The following is a 26,681-nucleotide window of genomic DNA, read 5'->3' on the forward strand; positions in this document are numbered from 1 at the left end:
CTCTACTGTCAATGGTCCGGATCTTAAACATGAAAAACGTTTAAGGTCTGAGGCATCTTCACTCACCTCTCCTGGAGGTCTGTTAGTGTATTGAATCCACGCTTTAGAAATATGCTCATGTTGAGTAGTCAAAGAGAAGACCTACGTGCAGGAGGCCATCCAGTGAGCTGAGCTTTATCCTCCTTGTCTCTTTTGGCTGAACCCCCGTCTGCTTATGAATCTGCTCTGGGGTCTGTGGTAGACAGTGTACGTGTTAGTAATGATAAGTACCTATCATTACTAACACGTACACATGTGAATTGTTTATAGTGTTCTGGTACCTTCAGTTGCCACAAGGTGGTAGAGTTTTTGAATCTCTGGAAAAAATGGCTAGTTTTGGACCCAAGGGAGAGAAGGTTGTGCGGTGGCTGACCCTGAGTCGCCGATATGAACCTGATCTGAAGATACATAACAGCATAAAGTCACGCTGGGATTAATTTCTATAATATGAACACTTTACATCCTAAATCAAAACATGAAACCAGATCCTTAAGAGTAAGCTTCAAATGCTAGATTACGTACCATATCGTATTCACTTCTACCAGGGTAGAGCCAGGTGCCGAGGTACATGCTGGCAGCGATGCAGCCCAGTGACCACATGTCTATGGCCTCTGTGAATGGATACCCCAAAATGATCTCTGGAGATCTGACGGAGGACAAACATCATCAACCATGAAAGGGATTTCAAACATTTGGACAGACATTCTTATTCCTCAGTTAAAACTCCTCGAAAAAGAGATTGGGGATTTGTGTGAACACTTGAGGAGGAGCTGTCTGTGTTCCAAGAGATCAAATATGGTTCCAGTTACTCACCGGAAAAAAAGGCTCTGGATATATGAGCCCGTCCTGGCAGCTGAGATGTTACAGGCCAGGCCAAAGTCAATAATTTTGACTCTAAAGGGCTCCTGTAGATGGTTGACCAGCATCACATTTTCCGGCTTGAGGTCTGCATGTATCAGCCCAGCAGCCTTCAAGTGATAGAGAGCGGTGGCAAGCTGAAAAGATTTTAAAGTCATTAATTTAGACAGTTGTTTCTTTCAGTCGTGCTGAAAGAAAAGCAGTGGGAGATGCTCTACCTGCTGGACAATCGGTCTGATCTCCATCAGAAGGAGAGGTTGGGAATTTCTTTCCTTAATGAAATCATACAGACTTTTTTCCAGGTACTCAAACACCAGGCAGACATGTTCTTTGTCCGTGAACTCCTGGTACCATCGGACAAGGTTGCACTTGTCTGGGTCCAGAGATTTCAGGCTCTTCAGAGCAGCCACCTGGATATAGATGACAGATCAGAGACAGATTTTACATTTTTAGTTTATATTGACACACATTAATGTATTTTTCCAAATACTGATTGTTTCTCAAAAAATATTGATGGAAACTACAAAGATAAATCACAAAAATGGTACCACTTTAGCATTTTTAAAACAGTATCATCATAAGCATACCTCTCTGTTTGTCTGTTTATCATTACAGCCTTGCTTCTTTATCATCTTTATGGCCACTATCTTCTTGTCCTCCATTCTCAAGCATTTGGCAACTTTGCCAAAGGCCCCCTTCCCAATGAGGGACTGCACTTGGTAGGTGGAGGATCCAGAGGTGAGGCCGCCCAGGACCAGCTGCTCATCCTTGTCAGGTTGTATGGACAACATCTGGGTAGCCATCGTAAGATGGGAAATCTGCTCCTGCATTGGAGCTCAAAGCTGAGAGAAACTTGCTTGGAATTGTTCTGAGGTTTCTCCTCAAAAAACGTTTCCACCGGATGTAAAAGAAAAGCTTGAGACGAATACAATCCTGGTGCACTTGTGAAATTCAAAGATCGTCACTCCGTTATGTTAAAAAACACTAGTCATCTGCTAAATTAGGAAATTAAACAATAGGATGAATTCTACAATTATAGGATTCGTTTTTAGGATCTAATAACTATAGCATTAGTTTTTAGGATTTATAGGATTGGCTTTGAATATTGAATATGAAAAATGTCTTGAATGGCTTTGAAGATTTTAGATTTCTAGGAGTGGCTTTGAAGATTTTAGAAGTGAAGGTTCAGAATAAGTCTTTAACCTTCTTCTTTGTTCAATTCCTTGGCAGTAATGCACCTTGGCGTTCACCAATAAACCGAGCTAAGAAGCATTTGAACAGCAAGACTTGTAAACTGTAAAAATGACATGGACAAGTGTCCGCGAGCCCCGACATTCAAATTCGACTCGAAATGGCATCATTTCAAAGTGTTTCAAGCCTAAATGTCAGCTGATACCTTCCGAGGAGGTGTATTCAGGGACCGTCGGAAATGCTAACGTCCGCCAGTTTAGCCACTTTTTAGACTTAATACACTGAGTAAATGACCTCGTTTTGAGTCGAAAGGCATGTTATGTTTTTTCTGTTGTTTTATTACATCTGAAGATAAGTCTCTAATGCCTTCAATTGTATTGGATTCGGCTGCTACTGTTTACCCATGAGACTCTAACAAAAGTTGTTTGTGGACACAAACACTTCACCCACCCCTCCATCGGCATAGGGGTGAGTAAATAATGAGTGCATTTTCATTTCTGGGTGAACTATCCCTTTAAAGACACAAGAATATGATCTGAGCCCCAACGGGTTCCACCACAACACTTAAATCATTTGCCAAATGAGACCAAAGCAAGAGGAAGAGTTATGAAGTTTATTAGAAATAACTGTCAGGTTGGAATCATACAAAAGCAGCACTGAATGTGTCTGATCAGGAAATCTTCAGATATATGCCCCCACCCCGCCCACACCCTCATTTATCCCCTGTCCTTCCCAGATGATGACAGTTCCACAGAGCCTGAGTTGGTGACTTGTTGTTTATGAACCACTAAAACAAATAATGAACTATATGTGTGTGTATGTGTGTGTGTGGATCTGTGTCTCTTTTCTTTTTCACAACATTCCCAGTTTGTATTCCACCATCATGTGAGGCTCTCCCATCATTTCACTCTGGGCTGGATCTGAAAGGTGACAGACACACAAACACAGGTTAGAATTCACTCTCAGAAACATCACTGCGGAGAGGGACAGTGCAGACAGGATGAGGTTCTGACCGTTGAGGATGTCCTCGAAGCCGATGGACTCGTCGCTGCCTCGCAGCGTATCTAGAGCGAGGTTTGAGCTCTGTAAGAACGGCAGGCGCTGGATCTGGAAGGAGGAAAGAAGGAGAGACATGAGGACATAGGGCCAGGCATGATGAATAAACACAAGAGCAGGAAGAGGAGTAAAAAGCAGTACCTGTCTGGCTGCCCTGTACTCCATCTGCAGTTTGAGTGGAGCATGAAGACCCTGGATGTTTCTCAGAGTCGAGAAATTCAACTTGTCCTGGTTCAGCTGGAACTGCACACGACAAAAACACAACTGTCAGTAACCATCCACCCCATTAATATCCTTAAATTAGGTTCTCTGAGAGCTGGGGTACTGATTGGCAATTTCACAAACCTGTGTTGTATCTGTGAAAAGCCACATAAATGAATGCACGTTTTCTGAATATAAATGGCTTTTGCTGGAGTTTAGAAACACCCGAGCAGCTTACATATATTACAGCAGCATGTGCTCGTCATGTAAAGCTTGCACGCCGCTACTCGGCCATGGAAACCATAAAGCTCATCAAGCTCCGGGCCCACAGTTTGTGTGCTGATGTTAATGCCAGAGGAGGTTTTGAAACTCTGCAGTTATTGAGTCAGCAGAGCGTCGAATTCACTGAGCTCTTTAGAATGACCCATTCTTTCACAAATGTTTGTAAAGGCAGACTGCATGGCTAGCTGCTTGATTTTATACACTTGTGGCAATGAGACTGAACACCTGAATTCAATGATTAAGAGGTGTGTCCCAATACTTTTGTTCACATAGTGCACTTCCAAATCGCTGACATTTTAGCTAGCTCTGGCTAACACTACAGCACCGAAAATCACTTATTTTTTATCGCTCCAAAAAACATAAACAAATAAAACTGTACTTGTGAGTGGCAGTACAGCACAACTGCGGTTTCGGAGCAGCAAAAAAACAAAACTGCAGCCTTATCTAGGTGAAACTTATACTTTAAAGACATTAGATCAGTGCATATTTGTGTAATCCAATCCCTGACCCCAACATTTTTCAGCTGAATCAGAGGCCTGTATGGTGCTGGTATGGGAACATCCCTGATTGCAGTACTATGAAGACATATTCTGACATGTCATGCGAGATAAAAAATGGTAAGTAACAAGTACAACATTAATCGTAGCTGCATTGCAGTTAGGAGGGAGCTGCTGGTAGTCTTGTTGTGAATGTGCCATGAAAACAAGCCAATAGTGTTTAATGGACTCTTGAACCAACTGGATGCTATTCTTACCATTGTAATTACTATTAAAGGCCCAGAATCTCAAGGGGTGTTTATAGATGTTCAGGGCAGGTAGAAGGTGAGCATGTCACTGACCTCACTGCACTTACAGACATTAACATTATGGTCCCAGTGTGTGCATCGAAGCCACCATTAGAGGTCTGATCAGGCAGAATGAGTGAAAACATTTGGCTCATTGATTCATTCATTTCTCACAGCTCAGAATGACTCACGTTCTTTTCTGACAGCTCCAGAGGGTGGCTGGGCAGGAGCTCATTCTTTACGCTGGTAAATCTGCTCAGACACAGAAGAACAAAAATCAGGTACCATGCAGGTTTGATGTGCTTCAGAAATATTATGGGATGATAAACTTAACATTTGTGATGGTACTCTTTGCATGCAGGTGTAATACTTCATCATTAACACTGGATTTAAGAGTTACAAAAAAATATGTATTCCTTTAACATAGGAGCTCTGTTGCATTAGCTTTCACCTGATCCATTTAATCATTGTGTGTGTGTACAGGCCTTCTATAGAGAGGTTATTATCAAATCAAACATCTAGCACATAACCTATTTCAAAACATCACCTTTTTTGTACTTTTGCTAAATAATCGTGTCTTGCATTACCGTTATAATATTGGCACATAATGTACATGGCACAATAAAAAAATTTAAAAAAAAATCAAACACATCACAAATAAGCGGTTACAGATGAGAAATCCAGTAAATATGGTTATTGGGGAATTTGACAGAAATTGGGCTTACACAATTGATAAGGAATATATATATATTGAACCTTGTTATATTTCTATTGAGGAAATTATACTAGGATCATAGTTATTTTGTATTTTATATTGCTCAGACCTATTCTAAATGAACTCAAACATACAGAATCTGTGTGTTTGCTACAGATTACCTTTATAAATCAAAAGTATAATAAAAGTATGTGCACACTGAAAGTCAAAGAGATATATATTGACATGTATCTGTGTCGGTTTAGCCAGCAGTACAATCAGACACGTGACTGTGCAGCCCACGGTGGGACTTGAGATGAATTACACATTAATAGATTTATATATTTGAACTTATTCGTGTCCAGATGAATTAATTAATGTTTAAGACTCACCCGCTCCGCAGAGAGTCCTGGATTCCATACTGTCCCTGTGGATGGAGGCCTGCCACCGGGACACTGTCCTTCAGCTGAGATCGGAGTCCTCGGGTATTCTGTCAAATACAAACACAGACAGACATGATTAACACAGAAACAAACACACACTCACATTAACACAGCACCACGCACACAAGCCATGAGTCTGACCGACTACCAGCGGCGCTAGCTAGCTAGCATTAGCTGCAGTGACTAATCAAATCCAGCGCTAACATCCTCCGCCGACGCAGACAAAGAGCCGGAGGACTGAGATAAAAACCAACAGCCACAGAAACCATCAGCAGTGTGAGCTACACGCTCAGGTTGGGCAGAAAAGAAGAAAAGTACAATATATGTAGCATCATTACCATTGTGATTGAGTCTCTTCCACTTTCTGTTCAATCCGCTGCGGCTTCCGGTCGAGTCGCGTCTCAAGTGCGACACTTCCGCTCTCGGCCGGTAGCGCTTTAATGTGTGCGTGTAGAACCGTGTTACTGGGAGATAACTGGGATCACGGTTCATTAATACTGAGGTGCATGTGTGTGTAGTTTTCCTAAACACAAATTATGATACATCACGTCCATACATACAATAAAATATATTTGTGTTAATGTTAAATTGACCAAGTTCCACTTTCGTTTCTATGTGGGGGTATAGCTCAGTGGTAGAGCATTTGACTGCAGATCAAGAGGTCCCCGGTTCAAATCCGGGTGCCCCCTTCTTTTGACATTATTTTTCTAAATATTCTACTTTTAATGGAATTGATGTAAATAATCCTACATTCACTTTAAATTATGATTTGACTCGTCAAGATGTGATGGATCCTGATAGATATGATAGGATCTCTGGCACAGGTCACATCTTATGATCCTGAGGCTTTTTTAGTTATAATATAGAGCATAAATACAAATAAAAACTCAGTTATAGAATAATAAATAAAGGAATACAAACACTAAACCTGTGCCAGAAATTTGAGCATGACCTCCCAACACAATACGAACTAGATTTAGGTAAAATCAGGGAATGTGGTACAACAAAAGTAAATTTTAAGCTTTTAAAGGAAAGTATTAGGCCAGTCTGCTGCACTTCCTCTGGCAGGGCCTCAGAGCGCTTGTTTCAAAAGCTCTGTCCTCCTAAGTCTTCAACCGAGAATCTGGAACTGAATTATTTATGAAGCTACTGTATAATAAGCTACATGAAAAACATAACTCAATCATTAGTGGATGCAAACTGTAAATTTTTTATAAGATAATGTAATTGTGCACTGTGATATATGCTAACCATGTAATGTTGTACAGTTGCGTCTATAAAGTTTGGGATCAGCCCAAAGAAAACCCCACAAATAAGATTGTGCTTTTCATTTATTTCATTAGATGTTTTTTTCTCTTTCTCTTCCTGAATGACTTGAGTCAAAGTTTCACTTCTCCTTTAGGACTAGAGGCTGCAACTTCCTCCAGCTCAGGCAAAACGGCCTGGGTTTGCTTCAGTTGTCACTTAGTACGTCGGAGACACACTAACACTTTATTTATTGAAAAAGATTTTGAACATCAATGAAAGTTATTTCAAGATAAAATGATTTGTTGAATTTGTCTTTTAATTTGTCAATTTCAATTGGCATAGGAGCAGAAACAGGTGCACAAAAAAGTGATTTGACGAGTGTTTAAGTGTAATTAAAGGTGCAGACACAGCGAACACAGCAGAAATACACAACAACGACAAAGACATGAATTGATCATGCATGACACATGTTGATGATTTTACTCTCCTCTGTCGAACTTTCATCATCAGACACACCAGCAAACTCATGTGGCTGGAGATCTGTGGAAATGTAGAATATGAGAAAAAAAACGACAAAGAAGGAGAAGTTAAAACAAAATAAAATGAGATGTAAACAAAGGCGTGGTGATTTTCACAGGAGATAAAATACACACCAATGCTTTGTTAGTTCTAATCCAATGAGCAGCCTGTAGTACAGCAGGGACAACACAGCAATAAATACGTGACAGGTATTAGTCACACCCGTGGCAATAGCAACAAGCTGTCAGAACTGCAGATTGTAAGAAGGAAATTGTGTAATACAGAAATAGTTTAACCTTTGCTCCGCTCAGACGAGTGACTGCATGCCAAACAACTCCACTCCTTCATATACCTAATCAAACAATGAAAACATGTCAGAATGATGGAGTAAGATGTATCCAGAGAAGGAATTAACCATTCAGCACAAACACATCATGTCTGACCCAGTTTAACAAACGTTCGGGGGAATCTGATCCTCATGTGCCTGTGACAGTGAGCAGAGGGTCTTACTCCTCAAAGCTGAGAGTGGTGGTCCAGGACAGGAGCTCATCCAACTCCCACTCCTCCGCATCATTGTCCCCCTTCTCTCCAGTGGTGTCCATTGCTTCCTGGGCTGAGTTCCCCACTCGGCTCACCATGTGTCCATGCACTGGATGAGTCCGACCATGGTTATACCTGTGTGTATGGGAGAGAGCTAACTTGTTCTCAGTTATCAAACATTATGGACCATAGCATGTGGTAGGATGACAGCATAAGGAAGCACGTGGCAGATTAGCTGCAAATAGCGCTGCATACACCAGGTTAGAGATCTCAGAAGGAGTGTAAAAAATGTTTTGGTTCATTATGAAATTGTGGCAGTTCAAATTAAAATGTGGTTGGGTGCCACTGTCTAGGTAAGTTATTGGTAACACTGCTTGGTATTATATGGAGGGAGGGATAGGAGGTGGTACGGCTGCCAGATCAAAAGAAAACCTCCTGAACATTCACTCCAACTCACTCTGATGGCACCAACTGTCTAATATTAGCTAACACTAGCTTCCACAACTCACATTTGCCTCAGCCATTGAATTTTCCTCCTTTTCCTCCACCTTTCCACATCCTGCTGCCGCTGCAACCTGGAGAAGTGAAAGTCCATCTTCTTGTCTGCTCCGAACTCTGTGGGGTCAGCGATGGGAAGCACCTTTCAGAGAGAAGACGCAGCCTGAGAACACAGACTTTACAACGTTTGCTCTTCGTGGCAAAAGGTCTGATCTGATCCTGTTCTGGATTAAATCACCAGTTTCATAAGACATGTGCATTACACTGCTTGGTATGATCAGCTATTTCCTAATGTCTGTTGTAGCTGTTTTATTTCAAGGGTGTCTGGGTCATTTCCGACACACCAAACCTCATCTTGTCAGGGCTATATGCAGATATGTTGACATGTTATTCACCGTCTTGCAGAACACCCTCCAACTGTTGTTTTCCATACGCTGGTACCACCCTGAACGTTCCTCCTGCATCAGGGGCCAGCCAGTGTTGCTCCGCCGGGCCTCAGGCTTCTTCAAGCCCAGCTGGGTGTAGTTCTTTGGGCTGTTGGCGCACACATCTGCGATGGGCCGGTGGGTGAAGATCTTGTAGTAGATGCTGGGAGGAAAGGTGATCTGAAGACAGAATTTAGCTTGTATATGTGTTTGTCATCATGTTCTCATCGCTGCGGAGGAATTCAACACGCTTACCCCTCCGAGTCGAAATCTGATGAACACCCCAGCAGCAGCATCCAGCAGCTCCGCCTGCAACAGGAAAGTCTCATCTCACTATCTATTTTAATTCCTGTTTTTATTGATAAGCATTGTTGGTTACCTCTCGAGGATTGACAGTTTTCAGGATGGACTGTGGATCCCGCTGGTTGCAACGGTTGATCAGCTGCTTGAAATACCTGAAGACTTCTCTGTGCTACATGTGGGAGGGGAAATAGAGTCGTATAAGATGCATGCCTGTGTCGTCAGTACAAGAGTATATAAACACAGCAGCAGCAGAAGATCACCCACCACATATCTTCTCCAGGCCCTCTGAATTATTGTGGCTGCTGTCTCCTGCAGCGGCTGCTGGGGCTCCTCAGGGCCCCCTTCCTGGAAGCTGGAGGATGAGGAGAAGAAAAGGAGGAGGTGTAAAAGATTGCCTTCTTTTAATTTTAAAATTCTGAACAGCATATTTTGTGAGAAGCCTTGTTTTATGATGTGGAATTTAATTAAATTTACTCGAGTACTGTATTTGAGTATAATTTTGAGCTATACTTTACCTACTATTTTCATTTTCTGCAGCTTTATACTTACCTACTGTATTGAACAGTGACAGTTATTATCTGATTTACTGATGACGGGTTTACATTTATTTTATACAATTTTAACCTGAATATAAAGTTTTAACCTGAATATAAAGTTGTTAAAATTGACTTCCTTGACTTGACAGGCTCAGAAGAGATGTCTGAGTCTGATGATGGAAAAGTTTATATTATTTGAATGTCAACAGTGTCGTCAGCAATATAAAATAACATAACAAATTACATTGAAAGCTTCCTGATGGAAACATGAACCTGAAGTCCATAATGATGATTTAAATAATTGTACTTTGTCAGGGAGTTAAATGCTAAGTAGCAGCAAAGAAAAAGAAATACACATTTTGTTGAATTTTAACCTGGCCCACATTTATTATGGAAATAAATACTTTCAAAGAAAACACCATGTTACCGCTACGAGAAAATATTAATAATAGTAATAAACTTATTTATGTTGCCCCTTAAAAACAGAGTTTACAAAGTGCTTTGATAACAAAGCAAAAGGTAAATACCAGAGATTCAGCAGGAAACAATGTGACAGGAATCAACACATCAACATTGAGGTGGTCAAAACTATGTCACATACAAAGTTGATCACATAAAAGCAGTAGAGGGACAATAAAATAATAAAATAAATAAAAAAAGTGAAATTAGAAAAGACGATTAGAAAAAAAGGGGTTTAAGAAGTGATTTAAAAGAAGTCACAGAGGGGCCCTGATGGCATCTTTAGTTTTCAGACTCGCCTTTGGAACAGCCAGCAGTGATCCACCCGAGGATCTAAGGCTGCGAACAGGCACATAAGGGGACAACATTTCTGTGACGTAGCTTGGGGCCGGGCTCCAGCGTGCTTTAAACGTGATCAGTCAAATCTTAAAATCAATTCTAAAACCAACAGGGAGCCGATGAAGAGAAGCATGGGTGGGGGTGATGTGAGGTCGTCTGTTAAAACCAGTAAGAAGCTGCTGCGCTCTTGTTGTAGGCAGGAGAGTGGAGGGAGTTATAGAAAACTAAATACACAATAGAGCCAATTGCACAAACGTACACTAACCTCTGTGAAACTTAACCTTGAGTTAATACATAACAAAAAGAAAAGAACACATTACCTCATGGCCTTTTGATTTCCTTTGTTAATAAGTCAATCTACCAAATCACAGCAGGTGGCACATTAGGTTACCTAGCAACTAGCCACAATAAAATACGATGCCTTCGAAATAAAACCTTAGTTGTCAAGGTTATCAAAGACAACTGTATAGTTCCAGAGACACTCTCAGAAAACACGATCTACAGATGCAGAGATATTTGACCACAAACTTGTTCATGAAGGCAGCGTCACTCTCTAGCCTCAGGAAACTGGAATAGCATACAGCAGGTGTGCTTTTATTCTGAAGGTGGAGTGACTTCAGTTGAAAATTATTCATTCCTCCCTCAAGGAAGCCAACAAAAGCAAACAGAGATTATGCTTTTAAAAATCTAATGATACAAAGCTTAGAAAATGTAAGAGCTATATAACAGTGACCAGACCGGCACAAATGCTCATAACAGTTTTAACAGGTACAGGTGCATGTATCAGGTAAACAGAGATTTTCTTCTGCTGCACATGTTCACAATGTGATGGCTCCTGGAATAAAACCACCTCTTTGTTTGGTTTACAGGCAGTTGATCTGAACCTCAGTCCTGTTGCCTGTAGTTTAAAGGTGAACAGAACTGTTCTGCCTGTCGGCCATTGGAGGGAGCTGTTTACCAAGCAGCTCCTTCTGCTTGCCATCACTCACACAATTCACAGTAACAATGCACAGGGACACACACACACACACACACACACACAGACACAGACACAGACACAGACACACACACACACACACACACACACACACACACACACACACACACACACACACACACACACACACACACACACACACACACACACACACACACAGTCCATGCTCTCAGAACAGTCTATGGTCAGACATTGAAGCCGGGTCTCTAGCAGGTTGTGTGAACTCTTTCTGGTATAGAACAAAAACACACATCAGAGTTGCTGCTGTAGTTAAAATAACTTTAAACTGTGTGTCTGTATGAGGCTGAAAGTGTGAAAGGCTTAAATTAGTCTGCAGCTTAAAACATCCGACAACCATTGTCATGAATTTTATATCTGTTTTTATCAATTTTATATTTAGAGTTAATATTTCTAATGTCAATAAGAAAATAATTGTAGGTGGGAGGCATGTTAGCACTGTTGCCTCACAGCAAGAACATTCTGTATTGGTTGCTACAGTGATTCATATGCTAAAGAAAATAAACTTCACGGGTAAAACACAGCTTAGGTCAGTTCAGGCCAAAGTCCAGTTTCATTTTACAAGACCAAACAACTTAATCAGCCCAGTTACATTGGAATCCAGTCACAGTCATATTTTATATGCAACTGAGACTAAAGCAACACATTCTGTGAGTCTGTCTTTATCAGGTTTGATGGGTGGTGCTGTAAAAGTAAAACATAGGGTGAATAATGATTACGATAATGGTATGAGAGAGGGAGAGAGAGAGAGAGAGAGAGAGAGAGAGAGAGAGAGAGAGAGAGAGAGAGAGAAGTCAGTCTAAATACAAATACACCGGTGAAAAAGACAAACAGAGCTGACAATTTCAGTCTCTGCTCATTCAACAAAGGAAAAACTCACAAGTGTATTTAAAAGGTCCAGTGTGTAAGATTTGGGAAATTTAATATAAAATAATTATAGTGATGTTTTCACCCATGTGTTTCATCTCAATTGTACGAATTGTTGTTTTCTTTACCCAAGAATGAGCCCTTTATATTTAAATACTTTATATTTACATTGGGAGCAGGTCCTCTCTACAGAGGCCGCCATGTTTTTGACAGTAGTCCAGACAGGACAGACTAAACACCTTTTTATCACTTTTTGTGATAACTGAAGGCTACCACAGGTTCTCTTTCATGTTTGGAAGGAGAGGCTGGGGTGAAGGGTATTGAGCTGTAACATGCAACTTCACCACTAGATGTCACTAAAATACTACAAACTGAGCCTTTAAGGAGAAAGTTACAAGTTAAAGATTAAACATTCTCTTTAAAAATGTCTCAGTTCCTCTGTGTTTCTTGCTGGATATATATGGTTTGCAGAGAACAGAGGCCCATATCCTGTTTGATTAAAAACCAGGAAACTTACTGATATGAATATAGACAGAATGTCCATTATGCAAATGCCAACCATGTATTTTCCTCACCAGAGCCTGAGGGTATGTAGCATAACTCAATTCATGTTTATTCAAAGCAGAGGTCTCCCTCGTATTTCAGACTTGTTTGTTTTAACGGGCTGGTGGTGGTGGGGGTTAGGGGGGGTTTGGGTTTCTCTATCTTTTTGAGTCCTAACAAGGAGAGGTTTTTATATCAGACTGGTTCCCATCATCGGAACATGCAGTGAAAAATCTTTTAGCAACTCATTCTCCTACTAAATATGGCCCCCTGGTGTAACACTGAAATGTGTGATGCTCAGACAGGAGAGAAAAGTCAACATTTCTAAACGAGGGCTCTAGATCAGTTTTGTGGTAAAATGAAGTTGGTTTTGGATTTTGTCTGGATTGTATGATTATGAGAAAAACAGCTCAGCAATGATCTGTTGATTTAGTATTTCAATGAGCTTAGAGTTTGTCCGCCAAGTCAACAGAAGGCCTGATCACAAACATCTAGTACAGACAGAGCGGAAAGAGGCTTGTACCTGAAATAACTTTTGTGTGTGATCAATAAAAACTGTTGACTCAATATCATTATATTAAATTGATATTAATTGCGTTAATATAACGTATTCATTTGAGCAAAGTTAATTTCTTTGTGTGTCACCAATTGAAGTGATATTTTTACGTAGGTAAACAAGTTTCTTTTACCTGTGCAAATATTCCCTATTAACAGCACAACAGCCCACCAACCCACCCATCTGTCCATCCATCCATCCATCCATCCATCCATCCATCTATCCACCCACCCATCCACCCCCCCTTCACCCACTCACCCACCCATCCATCCACCCATCCATCCACCCACCCACCCCTCCACCCACTCACCCACCCATCCATCCATCCAACCATCCATCCATCCAGCCAATCACCCACCCAGCCATCCATAAATCGTGTCTTTCTATGACACAAATGTCATATCCATACCATTACCACCAGTATTCAAATTTTATATATCAGCCGTTCATTTTAACTTGATGTGCCAGAGTCAGAGTCTATGTGTCTGTGAATGATTCTTCTCCTCCCTCCTCATTAGCCTCATTCTGTCGCTGTGTAGTTTCCTCCTTTGCTCACATAATGATTATTCTTGGATCCAGTAGAGTCAGGTTGATTTTCTCCCTAGCATGGAACCATCAACCCTCATCAGCATGGAAATGACACAAGCACACCATCACTTTATGGAGTTCACACAATCGAACAAAGGTCTGAATTCTTTCACACTTTGAAAAAAGAAAATTGTTTACAAGCTTAAAAACATACATCAACGGCAGTTTTTCAAATTAAATAAAACAAATGAATTTCATTTTTGTTCAAGCTTAACACATTTGCACGTCACCGTCCATCCTTCCATATCTTCCACTTATACAGGCACGAGTCGTGGAGGTAGTCGGCCAAGTGGGCTATTCTAGACCTCCTGACACATTCCCAGGCCATATGGGATATGGAGTCCCTTTAGCAAGTACTGTGTTTCTCCCGGGTCTCCTCCTGGTTGGGCGCACCAGGTAAACCTTCAGCGGAAAGCGCCCAGGAGGCTTGACAGACCCTTTCATCTGTCCCCTTTCGACATGAAAGAGCAGCGGCTCTACTCTGTGCTCTCTTCTACCCAAGGGAGAAAACTAATTTTAGCCGCTGCTATCTGCAATCTTGTTTTTTCTGTCACCTCCAAGAGCTTGAGACCAAAGGTGAGGGTTGGAATATTGTCTGTGCAGATATTACAACATTTAGTCCACAACAGTTCATCCATCATACTTTTGTCCTCATCCATCTTTGGCTGGGTCCTTTTTTCAACATCACAAGGCAATATTGCAGAAGTGTAGAGGAAAAGACGTTTTTACTCACCTCTGACTGGTCTCAGCAGCAGTAAAATACAAATGGTTCATCCTAATCACCTGCCAAGAATTTATTGAAAGTACGTGCCCTTCTCCAAACAGCTTTCAAATATGTGGTGTGGGTTTAAAGTGGATATGGTATCTGTCATCCCACAGTGATAGAGTTGCTTGTGAGGTCGGTGGAAAGACCAAGCAAAGGAAAAATGATGAGGTGAAAGTATGACAACCATCCGCTTGAGCCTTCATTGAGGACATGATCACAACACTCAGGTCAGTGATGGAGTCCTGGCCTCAGCTGCAAAAAGACTGAACAGACCATGAACAGGTGAATTGCTCTGGATGAAAAGTTCAGGGAGGAGGAGGCTGAGAGGGAGAGCAGAGAAGGAAGTGTTTTTGAGACGGCTTCGGTGCAAAGAGAGGGGACACATTTCTGGATGGAAGAACATGGCAAGATGAAGGCTCAGGCTGCCTCCGAGGACAAACAAAAAATGGCCAAATCAATGTGCGACAACCCAGCTGAGCACTGACCTGCAGCAAATGCAAACTGATTCTCAGAGGACGGTGAGTCGGCTGCAGGAGGAGGTTCCAGAGAAGGACGATGTGATCATGAAAGGTGAAAGGAAGATACAAAGCTTCTGGAGGTGGAGCAGTTACAAAGTAGCATCGTAGAGGAGGAGGCTGCAGGTTGGACAGAATGACAGAAAGGAGAACAAAATAACCAAGCCAGAAGCAAACAAAGAAGCAGCAGTAAGAGGAGGGAGGCTTCAAGGTCTCGTGCTCAGGTTGGACAGGAGGAGATAATGGAGAAGAAAAAGCTGCCACGTCAACCCCCCCACCCCTCATTTGAATTAATGTCCACACTTGTGATGTTAAAATATGGATCCTGCATCTCTTTACACAAGGTGGAAAATGTACGACAGGTTCGTTGAGATGTGACACCCTTCAAGGGATTATCATGATTGAGTGAAAGTGCTGCCACAGAAATAGCCGCTTCCTTTCTGGTGATGTCACGCACGTTGTAAAAGACGGCAAACAGTGATTGGTCGGGGAGGATCGTGTGGTATATCAAGACTCTCTCCGATGACTATAATCGGTGCTGCAGGTGCAGCATCTTTCTGAGGGCAACCAGTGTCTTCTCACCGTCTCTCTGCTTTTGCTCCATCAATGATCGAACCCGGCACCTTTTCTTTTTCCCTTCTTCATTCTCTCTACCTGCTGTATCTCATCCTCCTCCATCTGTCTGTTTGCTCTCTGCCGGGCCTGTTATCTGCCTTCTTTGCCTTCATCCAGCTCTCCGTCTGTCTGCATGGTAACCCAGGCATTCTTCTTTCCTCCCAGCTGTGTTTCCATGTGCAGACGCTTCTGCGTAAAACATCAACTGAATAAAAGATCGAACATTGTATTCTTCACATGAGCTGAATAGTAATGTCGGCCTAAACCGGCTCATTTGTTTTGATCACTTCTTTTTTCCACTCATTAATTAATGCTGGACTTTTGGCGCATTCAAACAGTGTCAGTGGAATGTGAAGAACAAGGAAAACAGAGCTCCGTCACATTATTCCAGCTGGTTAATTAGCTCTAATCTTGTTGTTGCCACGTAGATACTGAGAACAGTAGCTCTTGTTGTTGTGGAAGTTTGTAACCCAGTGAAACCAGAGCCAAACAAACAGTGTACCGCTCCTCTACGATGAGTTGGGCTGTATCAGTGGTAATGTCTGGTTTTAAAAGCAGCTGTAGTCTGATGACATGTTTGTGGTTCTTCACCAAGAAAGAGAAATAGTCCCTGTAAGAGTTCAATAATACCAACTCTGAATTACAATAACAACTAAATTACACTTTACTCCTAATACTTACTGCCTAACACACACTGCCTCTTGTGTTTTAATAGTACATCTACTGTGAAGATAAGGGTACATTCAAACTGAATACAGAGTAAATTCTTACCTTGTTATTTGTGCAAGTGTGATCTCTGGAGTGTTTTTCTACTCCGTGTTTATTCAGCCCAAACAGCCAAAGCACAGACTGCATAGGTATTAATTATCTATAGGAAATGCTCAATTCAAGACACCGCATTGCCAACTACAATGACGCTGAGTAGAGTGTATACCTCCAAGGTCCAACACTCTTACGTAACCACATTTAAATTTGCCAAACAGCTCCACTGAGAACTAACACTCTAGGAGGAGACGTTAATCAGAGAGCGAGGCACAAGTTCAGCGCTCGGTTCCTGCTGAGGTGTATTGATGCTTCCACTGTCGTCTCCTTCAAATGAAAAATAAGTTTGTATAGAGATGTAATAACTACAAAACTATTTGAAGAAGCTTGTGATGATAATGGTGTTCTTGGTTTTAAATTGTCCACATGAATACTGTGCGTACGCTCACACACAGTAACACAAACACATGAAGCCAGTCTGAGGCTGCTGCCTGTTTGTCTCCTTATTAGAATTCATTTGGCAGAAGCCTGACAGTACTCAAGGCTTTATTAGACGAAGCTTCCTGTTTTCCACCACAATGTAATTGTATGAAAACAAATACCCTCTGCTCAACAAAGCAGCCTCTAAGGGTCTTCATTACCACTTCCTTAATAATTAAGCGTTTTTTTAGACATGACCTACGGGTGAAATCAGTAGTTTGCTTTTCACACGTGCACAACACAGCGGGAGGTTCTCTGCACAGACGCGTTTACAGCAGCATCAAATCCTCTGCATTATTCAGGTGACAGGTGGAGCAGCCGGGTGCAGCAGACAGAGGCAGGAAGTGAAGCATTAACCCGAAATCACGCGATTTTCTTTACATCACCCCGACACCATCGTCAGCTCTTATCGCCACAAACTCTCTTGACATCTGAGTCCAGCGGGGGGGATCCCCTGCTGTGTTCACACATGCACCTCCTCCCGAGAAAATACGGAGAAACAGTGCATGTCTGAAAGCAGCTTTAGTGACAACTCATTATGTTTGTTTCATTATGTTTTGGGGCTATTCACTGATGGTTGCTGTAGTATCTTATATACTGATTTATTATAAATAGAAACTGCTTGTATACAGGTATTTGTTTGGTGCATAGACTGTATATAAAGACACCATTTCCTTCTGTTGGCAGAATATCCTGGATATGGTTGCCAGAGTCTGATTCACCAGAGTCCGACCTGCAGTTTCTGGGTCACTGCTGATACACATGTCCAATTGCAGGTCAGTCTCAGCTGTCAATCAAAACGTTTCATCCTGTTTTTAGAGCATCTAATAAATAATTAAAACCAATTTTTGAGCAGTTTGAGAAGAACTACCTAAAATGACAGAAACCCTATTTTTTGGCTTCACTTTTTGGGAGACGTCATGTCCTCGATATTCATTATATTCAGAGGTGTTCCTAACACTCTGACCTTTGTCTGTTAATATTAGAAACAGCTGTATAAACCTTAGTATTATGCCGTCCAGAACAGTGACAGTTCTGCTGACGCTCACTCAGCTGCTCAGTCACACGCTCTCACACGGGAAGCAGCTGATGATGGACCCCAACATAACCTCTGCGACCCTGCTCATAAATGACCTAGCACCAGTTAAAAAGCTTCCTCTTCCTTCATATAGAGGACGTGGCTCGGTCTGTGAACTGTGCTCAGACTAAACTGAAGCATCAACATGTCAGCAACACCTGGAGCTTTACTAACATGTGTTCCTGTTTCCTTTAATATTAGCCTCCCGCCGCTCACACTCGTCTTCCCTTCCTCTCTCCGCTGGAGTGAGCAGCTCTCCGGGAAGTCGTGGACAGACTCAAAATCCATTACCAGACTTCACAAAGAGTGCTGCACTGCACGTGTCTGCCATGAGTCACCGTCTATTAGAAACTTCCGCTGTATCTGTGTCAGCGGGGAGACGGCAAAGAGAGGAGCTCCTAATAGATATGAACAAGGTGGGAAGTGCTACTTAAAGACTGTGCAAGTGGTAGTTCACCAGCATTGTGCACAAGAACCTATTTACTCTTTACTCAAGTCTTTTGTTTGGCTGATTGCCTTTGATGAAAAATCATTCTTGTTGATTGATGAACACCCTGATGAGTCTATAAGCTTCGTCAATTACCGCAGTGGGCGACTGATAGAATCAGAGAGTCTGCTCAGAGCTTTACAAAGAGCGCTCCCACAGGATGCTAATGCTGAAAGTTAAAATAGCACGAGACAACAGACTTTTTCAGGCTTTATCAAATCTCGTGGACAAATCGGAAGGAGAGTGTTCAGATAAAACAATGGAGGAGACCATGAGTCAGCCTGCTAAATATAATGAGAAAATATATCTGGACACAATCTGGGTGTGTTTGTGTGTGTGTGTGTGTGTGTGTGTGTGTGTGTGTGTGTGTGTGTGTGTGTGTGTGTGTGTGTGTGTGTGTGTGTGTGTGTGTGTGTGTGGGTGTGTGTGGAGTCATTTTCTCAAGAGGAAAGGTCAGTGGACAAAAGCTGCAGAAAGGGGAAACACCTGTTCTCTCTCAAGTCACACACACACACAGACATTTCACCAAAAACTAAAAATGTCGACCTTATCACAGCGCCAGAGGAAAACTTTCTGAATATTGTGCCAATCCATCCAAACGGTGCTGAGATATTTCAGACTGGACCAAAGTTGTCGACCAACAAACTGTCAAACTCAGCTTTGTCCGTTTTCACCCCTTTTAATACAAAATTGAATTAATGAGTGTCAAACCATGAATTACTGCATGGGACGAATTGGAAAAAACGTCACACTCACAAATAAGTGAGCCGAGCTTCTTGGTCCGTCTGTTCATTAATGACACACTCCTGCTGTCCCTGTCATTGTAGGTAGTAGTTCTCATTATATTGATGTTTGGGTGAAACATCACAATTGACAGCTGGCTCTGGCTCCAGATGTGCAGCATTTTTATACGCAATCTATAATATGTACATGGCTGAAGATGTACCCTACCTGTGAAACACCCAGTAACAGAACCTTCCCTGCAGGCCATGCGTACACTCAATTGGAGAATCTCTAGTTAAACTAACCCCAATCTGTTTGTGTTTGGACAGTGGGACGAAGCCGGAGTACATGGAGAAAACTCATGCAGACACGGGGAGAACCTACAAACTCCACACAGAAAGATTCAAACCACAAACCTTCTTGTTGCGAGGTGACACATCGCCGCTGTATCACCACAAAGAAACAACAGGGTAGTTAAAAGTCATACTTGGCCTTAATTCCGCTGCACAGTGTACTGTAGTCGTGCCAGGCATTGAATTCCTGTCGGGAACAGAAAAGGAAGGACAATGCGTCAAACTACTAATTAGCTCCTGATCTTTGTGTGTCTTCATCTGTTTGCCTTTTGCAAATCAGACTGCTCTTTCCTTCATATCAGCCAGCCTGTTGGAATTAGCTGCAGATGAAAGAGAGAGCCAGCAAAGGGTAGGGCTCGGTCCTCAATGGCAGAATTTCCATTTCCAATCAGAAGTACAAGACGGTGATGTGTGAAGAGAGCTCCTTATTATCACTGTAAAGCAATAAGCCCCAGACCTTTCATCAGAGAGTACGGGCTGAAGTGTGATGAGGGAGGCTCAGCCAATTGACTTGTTTGGAATAAGTTTCTCTGAAGCCTCACACTGAATTTGACCCTGTGATGTTAATCTTAAAAAACATTTGTGCGTAACCTCAGGCAGCCTCTCGCAGTATCGTGCTGGTTTCATTAGACTCCATTGGATGTCTGATCATCATTCTCTGAGAGAATTGAGTCCACATATTAGGATAAGATAAAAAATCTGGACTATTATTAAAATAGTTTTGGTGTCTAAGCAACAGTGGTGTGTGAAATAATACGCCAATATTGCAACAATGGCAGCAACATATTTAACAACATTTCTTCATTGCTTCAACAAAACTTATTCCAGTTGACTTTACATTTCCATCTAAACAAATTTGTTGCTGCAGTTTACTTGATAAGAAAATAATTTCCAGGAGTCAGGGGCGAGCTCAATTTAATTGTTTGCATCTCAGCTCTGGAACTCAAATTACCTTTTTCTCCTTCCTAACCTTTCTCTGCCTCCCGTCTTTGTTAAAAAAATACAGAAATCATGCAGCTAATCTTTACTGCCAACCTTTAACAAATGTGTTACCTCCTGAATATCTGCAATTTAGAAAATATGAGAGTCAAATCAAAACAGGAACTTCTCTTCACTGTGGAGCCGACTGAGTCCTCCCAAGGACTGTTCTGCAATAACAGAATGAGAGTATCGGAAAGGATCGACTTGAATTCAAGAGGTGAGAACACATCAAGACGTTACACTCTATTACATGTGATCAGTGTCTGCTATCTGAAAAAGCCACCAAATAACTCCATCCATCCATCCCTCTCCGCAGCTAAGCTTTCTAGCTCCTATGCACGACTAGGAATGCTCACATCGGCGTATAGGCCCCGTGCGTAGGCTATGTGCAACACAGAACCATGAATCAGGCTTTAGTGGTGTTTTGAGGCTGTTGTGGGGACCACAGGCATAATTTGCAAATTTATTAGCTTGTCCAGTCCATGTCAGACTTTTAATAACCTGGTGCAGGTACAAGACTGGAAAGAGGGCGGCACGTGGATGACCAGTAGGAGCGTCTCATTAATTTAATAGAAAACAATCTTGACTGTCAGTTTGAAAAATGACATTAACATCTGATCCGTCCACCTCAACCTCCTCGTGGACTTGACACTACACTGTCATAATTACACCAGCCACTAGGGGACACTGTCATTTGTTTTGGGTGCATCAGCTGAGAAGACAGTTGCTTTTATTTCCAGAATGTAAAAAAAGCATCTTTCTATCATTGATGCATTGGACAATTTGTGCTTATGTTGTATTTTGTACATGGTCTGAATAGTATTCAGTATCAATCATGAGTTAACTTACTGCTTCAAGACAGACCGCAGGGCTCTTCAATCAGACTAATGTGGACATTGCAGGATGTTGACTAGAGGAAGAAAACGAGACAATATAATCAATCTTTACAGGTCTCCAGTTATTGCTTCAAATTCAAATTAATGTATTTCTAACACTAGAGGAAATGCATTAGCACGAGCTGTCTGAGTCTAGTGAAAGGATCGATATCCATTTCCATGTCTCACGTATCAAGTTGCTCTCGTCTCCTTCAGGGAAGTCAAACACAGCCTGTCATCCTCGCTTGTGTAGACTTCAGTCATCTGCTGCTATGATGCTGGTTGGAGCATGAACACTGATTTACAGAGTCGGCTGCTCCCTCAGCTTCTTCCACAGCGGATTTCTTTCAAAAACTCTTCAGTGATGTGTGGAAAAAAACTCTACATGGGCAGATATGCAAGAATCACACCGGCAGATGGTATCACAACTGATAATAAATCATCATAGGGTCTTATCATACATCGGATTATTACACCATTGAAAAAATAATCGGAGTTTTTGAGAACACAGAAGTAATGTTACAGGAAGAAAGTCATTATTGAGAAGAAAAGAGTCACAAGTAGAAAATCGTACTCGAAAAGAAAATCGTACTTCAGAAGAAAATTGTTATGGAGAAAAAAGACGTTATATTACAAGAAGAAAGTCGTAAATTATAATAAAGTTGTGTATAGCCAGATTAAAGACCTATTTTAACACAAGTAAATACAGGTTTAAATTCTGATGTTCCCCTTGTAAAATGACACACAGCCTAAAATTATGACCTTATTCTCGTAAAATGATATATTTTTTCTATTAAATGATGAGTTTATTCTCCTCGTACTATTACATATTTTTTTCCAAATATTACAACTTTTTTCACATAATATTACAAATGATGCTTGTATACGACTTTAGTGACCCTAATACTCTGCGTACTGTCATACCTGAGCATAGCTGACTTGTAAATAAAAAACAACCAAAGAACACATAATGACTAAATCAGATCATATCAGATACTTTTCCTGAGAACTTCCTTTTCTGATGGTTTCCATATTTCTTTAGCCAAACAAGTTTTGCGGTTACTTTTATCAAACCTGACACATAAAGGTGCCGTACTTGGCATCGTGTTTTAATCTGGATGCACCACCTGGATGATGAATGGAAGGGCTGGCCCAGGATGAACAAACTTATCTTTTCCCACTGATTCCTCTGAGTTTGATACAAATCAGGTTTACGTGTCACGTTCTGCCTCCAGGTGCTGCATTGTGTGTGTGTGTGTGTGTGTGTGTGTGTGTGTGTGTGTGTGTGTGTGTGTGTGTGTGTGTGTGTGTGTGTGATTGAGTTGTGAAGTGAGGTTAAGAAATGAGCATCTATATCTTTTGAAGCTCTGATGATTTAATTAGCTTGGATTCTTTATTCTGTGTGTGAGGTGCATATATAACCATTTAAACAGCCTAGACAACCAGAACAGCTTCTGTGTGTGTGTGTGTTGGATCAGTAAACTCCTGAATGACTTATTGTTTGTTAGAGGGTTAGGAAATCGACGTATCCACAGAGAAAAATCGATAATTAAATCTAAAGCCATTAACGCAAAAGAATAGCACAGACACAGGGAAACCACCCGGAGCCTGTTATACAAAATCTCTCGTTTTCAGACCTGGCTTGGAGCAGCTGAGGTGCACGGTGGATTGTTCTGAGTCAACACACTGGCTCTGCAACAACAGCTCTTTCAAACACATCCAGCATTTTTATGTGGTTTTGCTGGAGTCTCTGAAAATGAGCAGAGTGCGGTCTGGACGGCAGGGAGGTGACCACAATCGCTCAAAGCACAGAGGAAGCTATTTACAAACTGAGTCCATGGTTAATAACCACAGCTGGAAACGTGGGATGAAAGATGGCACCTGTTCCTATACACAGACAAACAGATGATATTACGTACAGCTACTTCACAGGTAGGGAGAAAATCACAGGCACATGGAAACCATACTACTATTATTATTATTATTATTAATAATAATATATAATTAGCTAACAATGCAACAATAAGAGTAGGACAAGCTGTTGATGCAAATAGGAAATTCCTGTAGACCAGATTGTCTCATTTCAGTGCAGCCTTCGTCTATGGATGCTTCCCCTGGATTGAGACACAGTTACACTGTCTATGGATATGTCTTGTTATTGTACAGTGCAGGCAGGTATACATGTTTTTTATTGTATCAATTTCCATCCTATACATTCCACCATATGCGAAAATTCACACAGCAGTGATCAGTGATATACTGATGGTGGGAAGTTGTATTAATAATGTATGACTGCCATTGTCTGAATTAATGCATTTTTATTCCGACTGCGGAATCTATCAACCCGTCAACCTTAACGTTCATGCATGTGGATTTTTTTCTTTGTGAGCATGATGCAAAGCCGTTTCCCTAAAACTGCTGATACAGCTTTTTCTTATACGAGGCTGATGATGCATGATGTTGTTGAATCTGCATCTTCAGTTTACCGCTTTCCTTCCTTTCACCATGTGCTCAGCAGTTTAATTGGAATGCAAATATAACTGACACTTGAAATACAGTCTGAGGTCAGAAGAGCGTAATAAAAAACATAGAATCGACCGAAGGGAAATCAAACCCTCAGGTGAGACTGGAAGAGAAGATAAAGCATTCGACAGGTCTGACAGGAAACTGAAAATCCTGCCCACAACAAGGTGGGGAAGGCTAAGAGATGGAGAAGCCCTGATCCACAGTAGAGGCTAAACGTAAGACTCTCATTATTTTTTACTGTTGTCATGCAAATGCAGAGCTAAAAGACAAAAAGGCACTTGTCAACGTCAAGTTTTTGTGGCACAGTTGAAATCGATTTTGACTGACAGCGTTTTCCTCTGCCTTCCCCCAAACTTTTGAAAATGACTTATAAAGGCACAGAAAATCCAGAGGTGGGGACTCAAATGCGGCACATGCTTGTGGATCAGAGACAAAAGAAGACGTCTGAAAACTCACGAACTTGATCATGATGTTTCAGACGATCTGTAAATGGAAAGGAAGCTTCTCAAATGTTAATTTGTCAGATCTATGATACTGAAGTTTATGTTTGTGTTTCTGTGTAAAAAATATTGTCTTTCATTCATGTTCAAATGTCTTTGTGAACATCATCAGGTTCCTCTTGAACTTACTTTCCAGATGTAGGAGATGTGTTCCCCCCCCCCTGTCCGTTTGATAGTTTATCGGTTGGTTGGTTTGTTTTTAGTTAGTTGTCAGTTCGCAGGATTCCACAAAAATTCCTGACCAGATTTCCAGGACACTTGGTGGAAGGACGGGACATGGACCAAGAGAGAACCATAAAATGTTTGGGTGGATCAAGGAACATTTTTGACATTTTCACCAATTTCCCAGGGAATATTTCATGGGTACTGATGAAAGACAAATTTGGCATATTTACATATAACCGACATCAATGAGTGAGTGGAAATTGGTGCAGCTTAATTGAATTTAAGAGGACTGTTGGACTACTGAGTGCTTTTCTAGTTTCTGATGTTTTTACACTGCTGCCCAGTAAAGGCCATGAAGCCTTTACACACAGAGAAATGTATTTTCTTTCTGACCGATCTTTGACCTAGAAGACTAAAATATTTATGCACTCATAGAATCCTCTTTTCTTCAGTGCATAACAAACCCTTAACACCAACCTCTGCATGTCTCTGTGTCTCTCTCACATCAGTCTGAATGATGCCACGCAACAAGCATTTTCCTCCTCCTTACTCTAACTCCACCTTCTGCCCCTCTCCTCATATTCATCTCCATACTTACCTGTCCTCCCACTCTCTCCATTTGCCTCAGTGCTCCTTTCTTTCAGTCCTTCTATCGCTCTGACGCTTCATCCCTCTTTTGTCTTGCACTCCCACATCTCCTCCATCCCTCATGTTTGTAGCTCCTCTCTCCTATATCCCTCTCCCCTGACGCGTCTTGTTTTTGACTGAACAACACACAGCAGCAGTTTCAATGGATCCAGCAAAATAAATCCCTTTAATCCAATTACTCCTCTTGATGATGCTCATGTCCTCTGGGGGACAGCACCCAGATCTGTCAGTGGAAAATAACCTAGATGGAGTCGGGCAGCAGTGGGGACCATGTAAGACAACCTGAAATGAACTGTGGTGGCCGGTGAGAAAACGTTGCTGTTTATCAGGATATATTTTGCTCTTGATGTTTTCCTGCAGTGGAGGCTGCTGCATCACGTGAGAAGCTGAGGGGAAAATTCCATCAGGGTCTAGTCTGCCACACATCCATCATAATTCGGTGGAGCCTGGGTGGATATTACAGTCCCACAGGTTATCGCTCTCCAGAGGCCGATCACACAATGAGCACTGCATCCTGTGAATCACACACTGAGGTCCAGACTGAAGTGTCCCGACGGCTACTGGACAAACTGGTGCAAAGTTTGCTTCAAACATTCATGTTTCCATCAGAAATAAGACTGAGACACTGTTATTCTCAAAAAAAATGTCACAACCCTAAAGGACGATACATTATTCTGATGATGAGATTGATTATTGGTATTTAAAGGCCCAGGGTGTGGGATGTAGGGGGAATTGGCAGTAACTGAATATAGTTTGTATCATTATAATGAGGTTTTTTATTAGTTTATCTGACATAACAATCATTTAGTTTTCATTAACTTTGAATGAGGCCTTCATATCTACAATGGGAGTCATGTCTCACAAGCTGTGTCCCAGTGGCACCAAATGCGTCCTTTCATCCAATCTGATCTGACTCTGGGCCATCCCAGGATTCATTGTGCTTCGGTGACTGAACTGTTTTTCAAAGAGAAATCGACCAGATGTCCGGTGCTTCCACTTTTATAATGTACAACAATTATACATTAAATACCTTTGATCGTCCTGTCCAACTGAAACTCAGTAGCAGTTGACAGCAGATGATTTTCTCTGTGCACAGTTCACAGAAAAATAGACATATTACACAAATACCTGTTTCAAAGTAAGAGCCTCTCATGTTTAATCCATTCATTTATTTTAACAAGGTTTTATCGTTATTGCAGGATTGGAAGATGCTCGGCTTCATA

General features: G+C 41.5%; 2 protein-coding genes and 1 non-coding gene across 3 annotated transcripts; 1 reads left to right on the forward strand and 2 right to left on the reverse strand.

Moving 5' to 3' along the window:
* Nucleotides 1-2,687: 2,687 nt before the first annotated feature.
* Nucleotides 2,688-6,023, reverse strand: LOC118098949 (proteasome maturation protein). Its single transcript, XM_035143238.2, has 6 exons — nucleotides 5,887-6,023; nucleotides 5,498-5,595; nucleotides 4,603-4,663; nucleotides 3,286-3,387; nucleotides 3,102-3,195; nucleotides 2,688-3,008 (listed from the first exon to the last, which is right to left on the reverse strand). The coding sequence occupies exons 1-6, from the start codon at nucleotides 5,887-5,889 to the stop codon at nucleotides 2,941-2,943; spliced, it is 426 nt and encodes a 141-aa protein (XP_034999129.1). The 5' UTR covers nucleotides 5,890-6,023; the 3' UTR covers nucleotides 2,688-2,940.
* A 142-nt stretch (nucleotides 6,024-6,165) lies between these two features.
* Nucleotides 6,166-6,237, forward strand: trnac-gca. The gene has a single exon. It is a non-coding gene; the product is annotated as a tRNA-Cys (tRNA).
* A 973-nt stretch (nucleotides 6,238-7,210) lies between these two features.
* Nucleotides 7,211-10,807, reverse strand: c19h11orf65 (chromosome 19 C11orf65 homolog). Its single transcript, XM_035142795.2, has 9 exons — nucleotides 10,736-10,807; nucleotides 9,346-9,433; nucleotides 9,158-9,250; nucleotides 9,034-9,087; nucleotides 8,749-8,958; nucleotides 8,365-8,495; nucleotides 7,826-7,990; nucleotides 7,612-7,667; nucleotides 7,211-7,336 (listed from the first exon to the last, which is right to left on the reverse strand). The coding sequence occupies exons 1-9, from the start codon at nucleotides 10,738-10,740 to the stop codon at nucleotides 7,251-7,253; spliced, it is 888 nt and encodes a 295-aa protein (XP_034998686.2). The 5' UTR covers nucleotides 10,741-10,807; the 3' UTR covers nucleotides 7,211-7,250.
* Nucleotides 10,808-26,681: the final 15,874 nt, after the last annotated feature.

The sequence above is a fragment of the Hippoglossus stenolepis genome, chromosome 19 (genome assembly GCF_022539355.2).
Source record: "Hippoglossus stenolepis isolate QCI-W04-F060 chromosome 19, HSTE1.2, whole genome shotgun sequence".
Classification (NCBI taxonomy): domain Eukaryota; kingdom Metazoa; phylum Chordata; class Actinopteri; order Pleuronectiformes; family Pleuronectidae; genus Hippoglossus; species Hippoglossus stenolepis.

Coding starts and splice junctions, on each gene's coding strand:
- LOC118098949 (XM_035143238.2), bottom strand. Junction 4,664..5,497: donor CAGGACTCTCTGCGGAGCGG/GTGAGTCTTAAA, acceptor GTGTCTGAGCAG/ATTTACCAGCGTAAAGAATG. Junction 3,009..3,101: donor CTTCGAGGACATCCTCAACG/GTCAGAACCTCA, acceptor GTCACCTTTCAG/ATCCAGCCCAGAGTGAAATG.
- c19h11orf65 (XM_035142795.2), bottom strand. Junction 7,991..8,364: donor ATTCAATGGCTGAGGCAAAT/GTGAGTTGTGGA, acceptor CCATACACACAG/GTATAACCATGGTCGGACTC. Junction 7,337..7,611: donor CTCGTCTGAGCGGAGCAAAG/GTTAAACTATTT, acceptor ACATTTCCACAG/ATCTCCAGCCACATGAGTTT.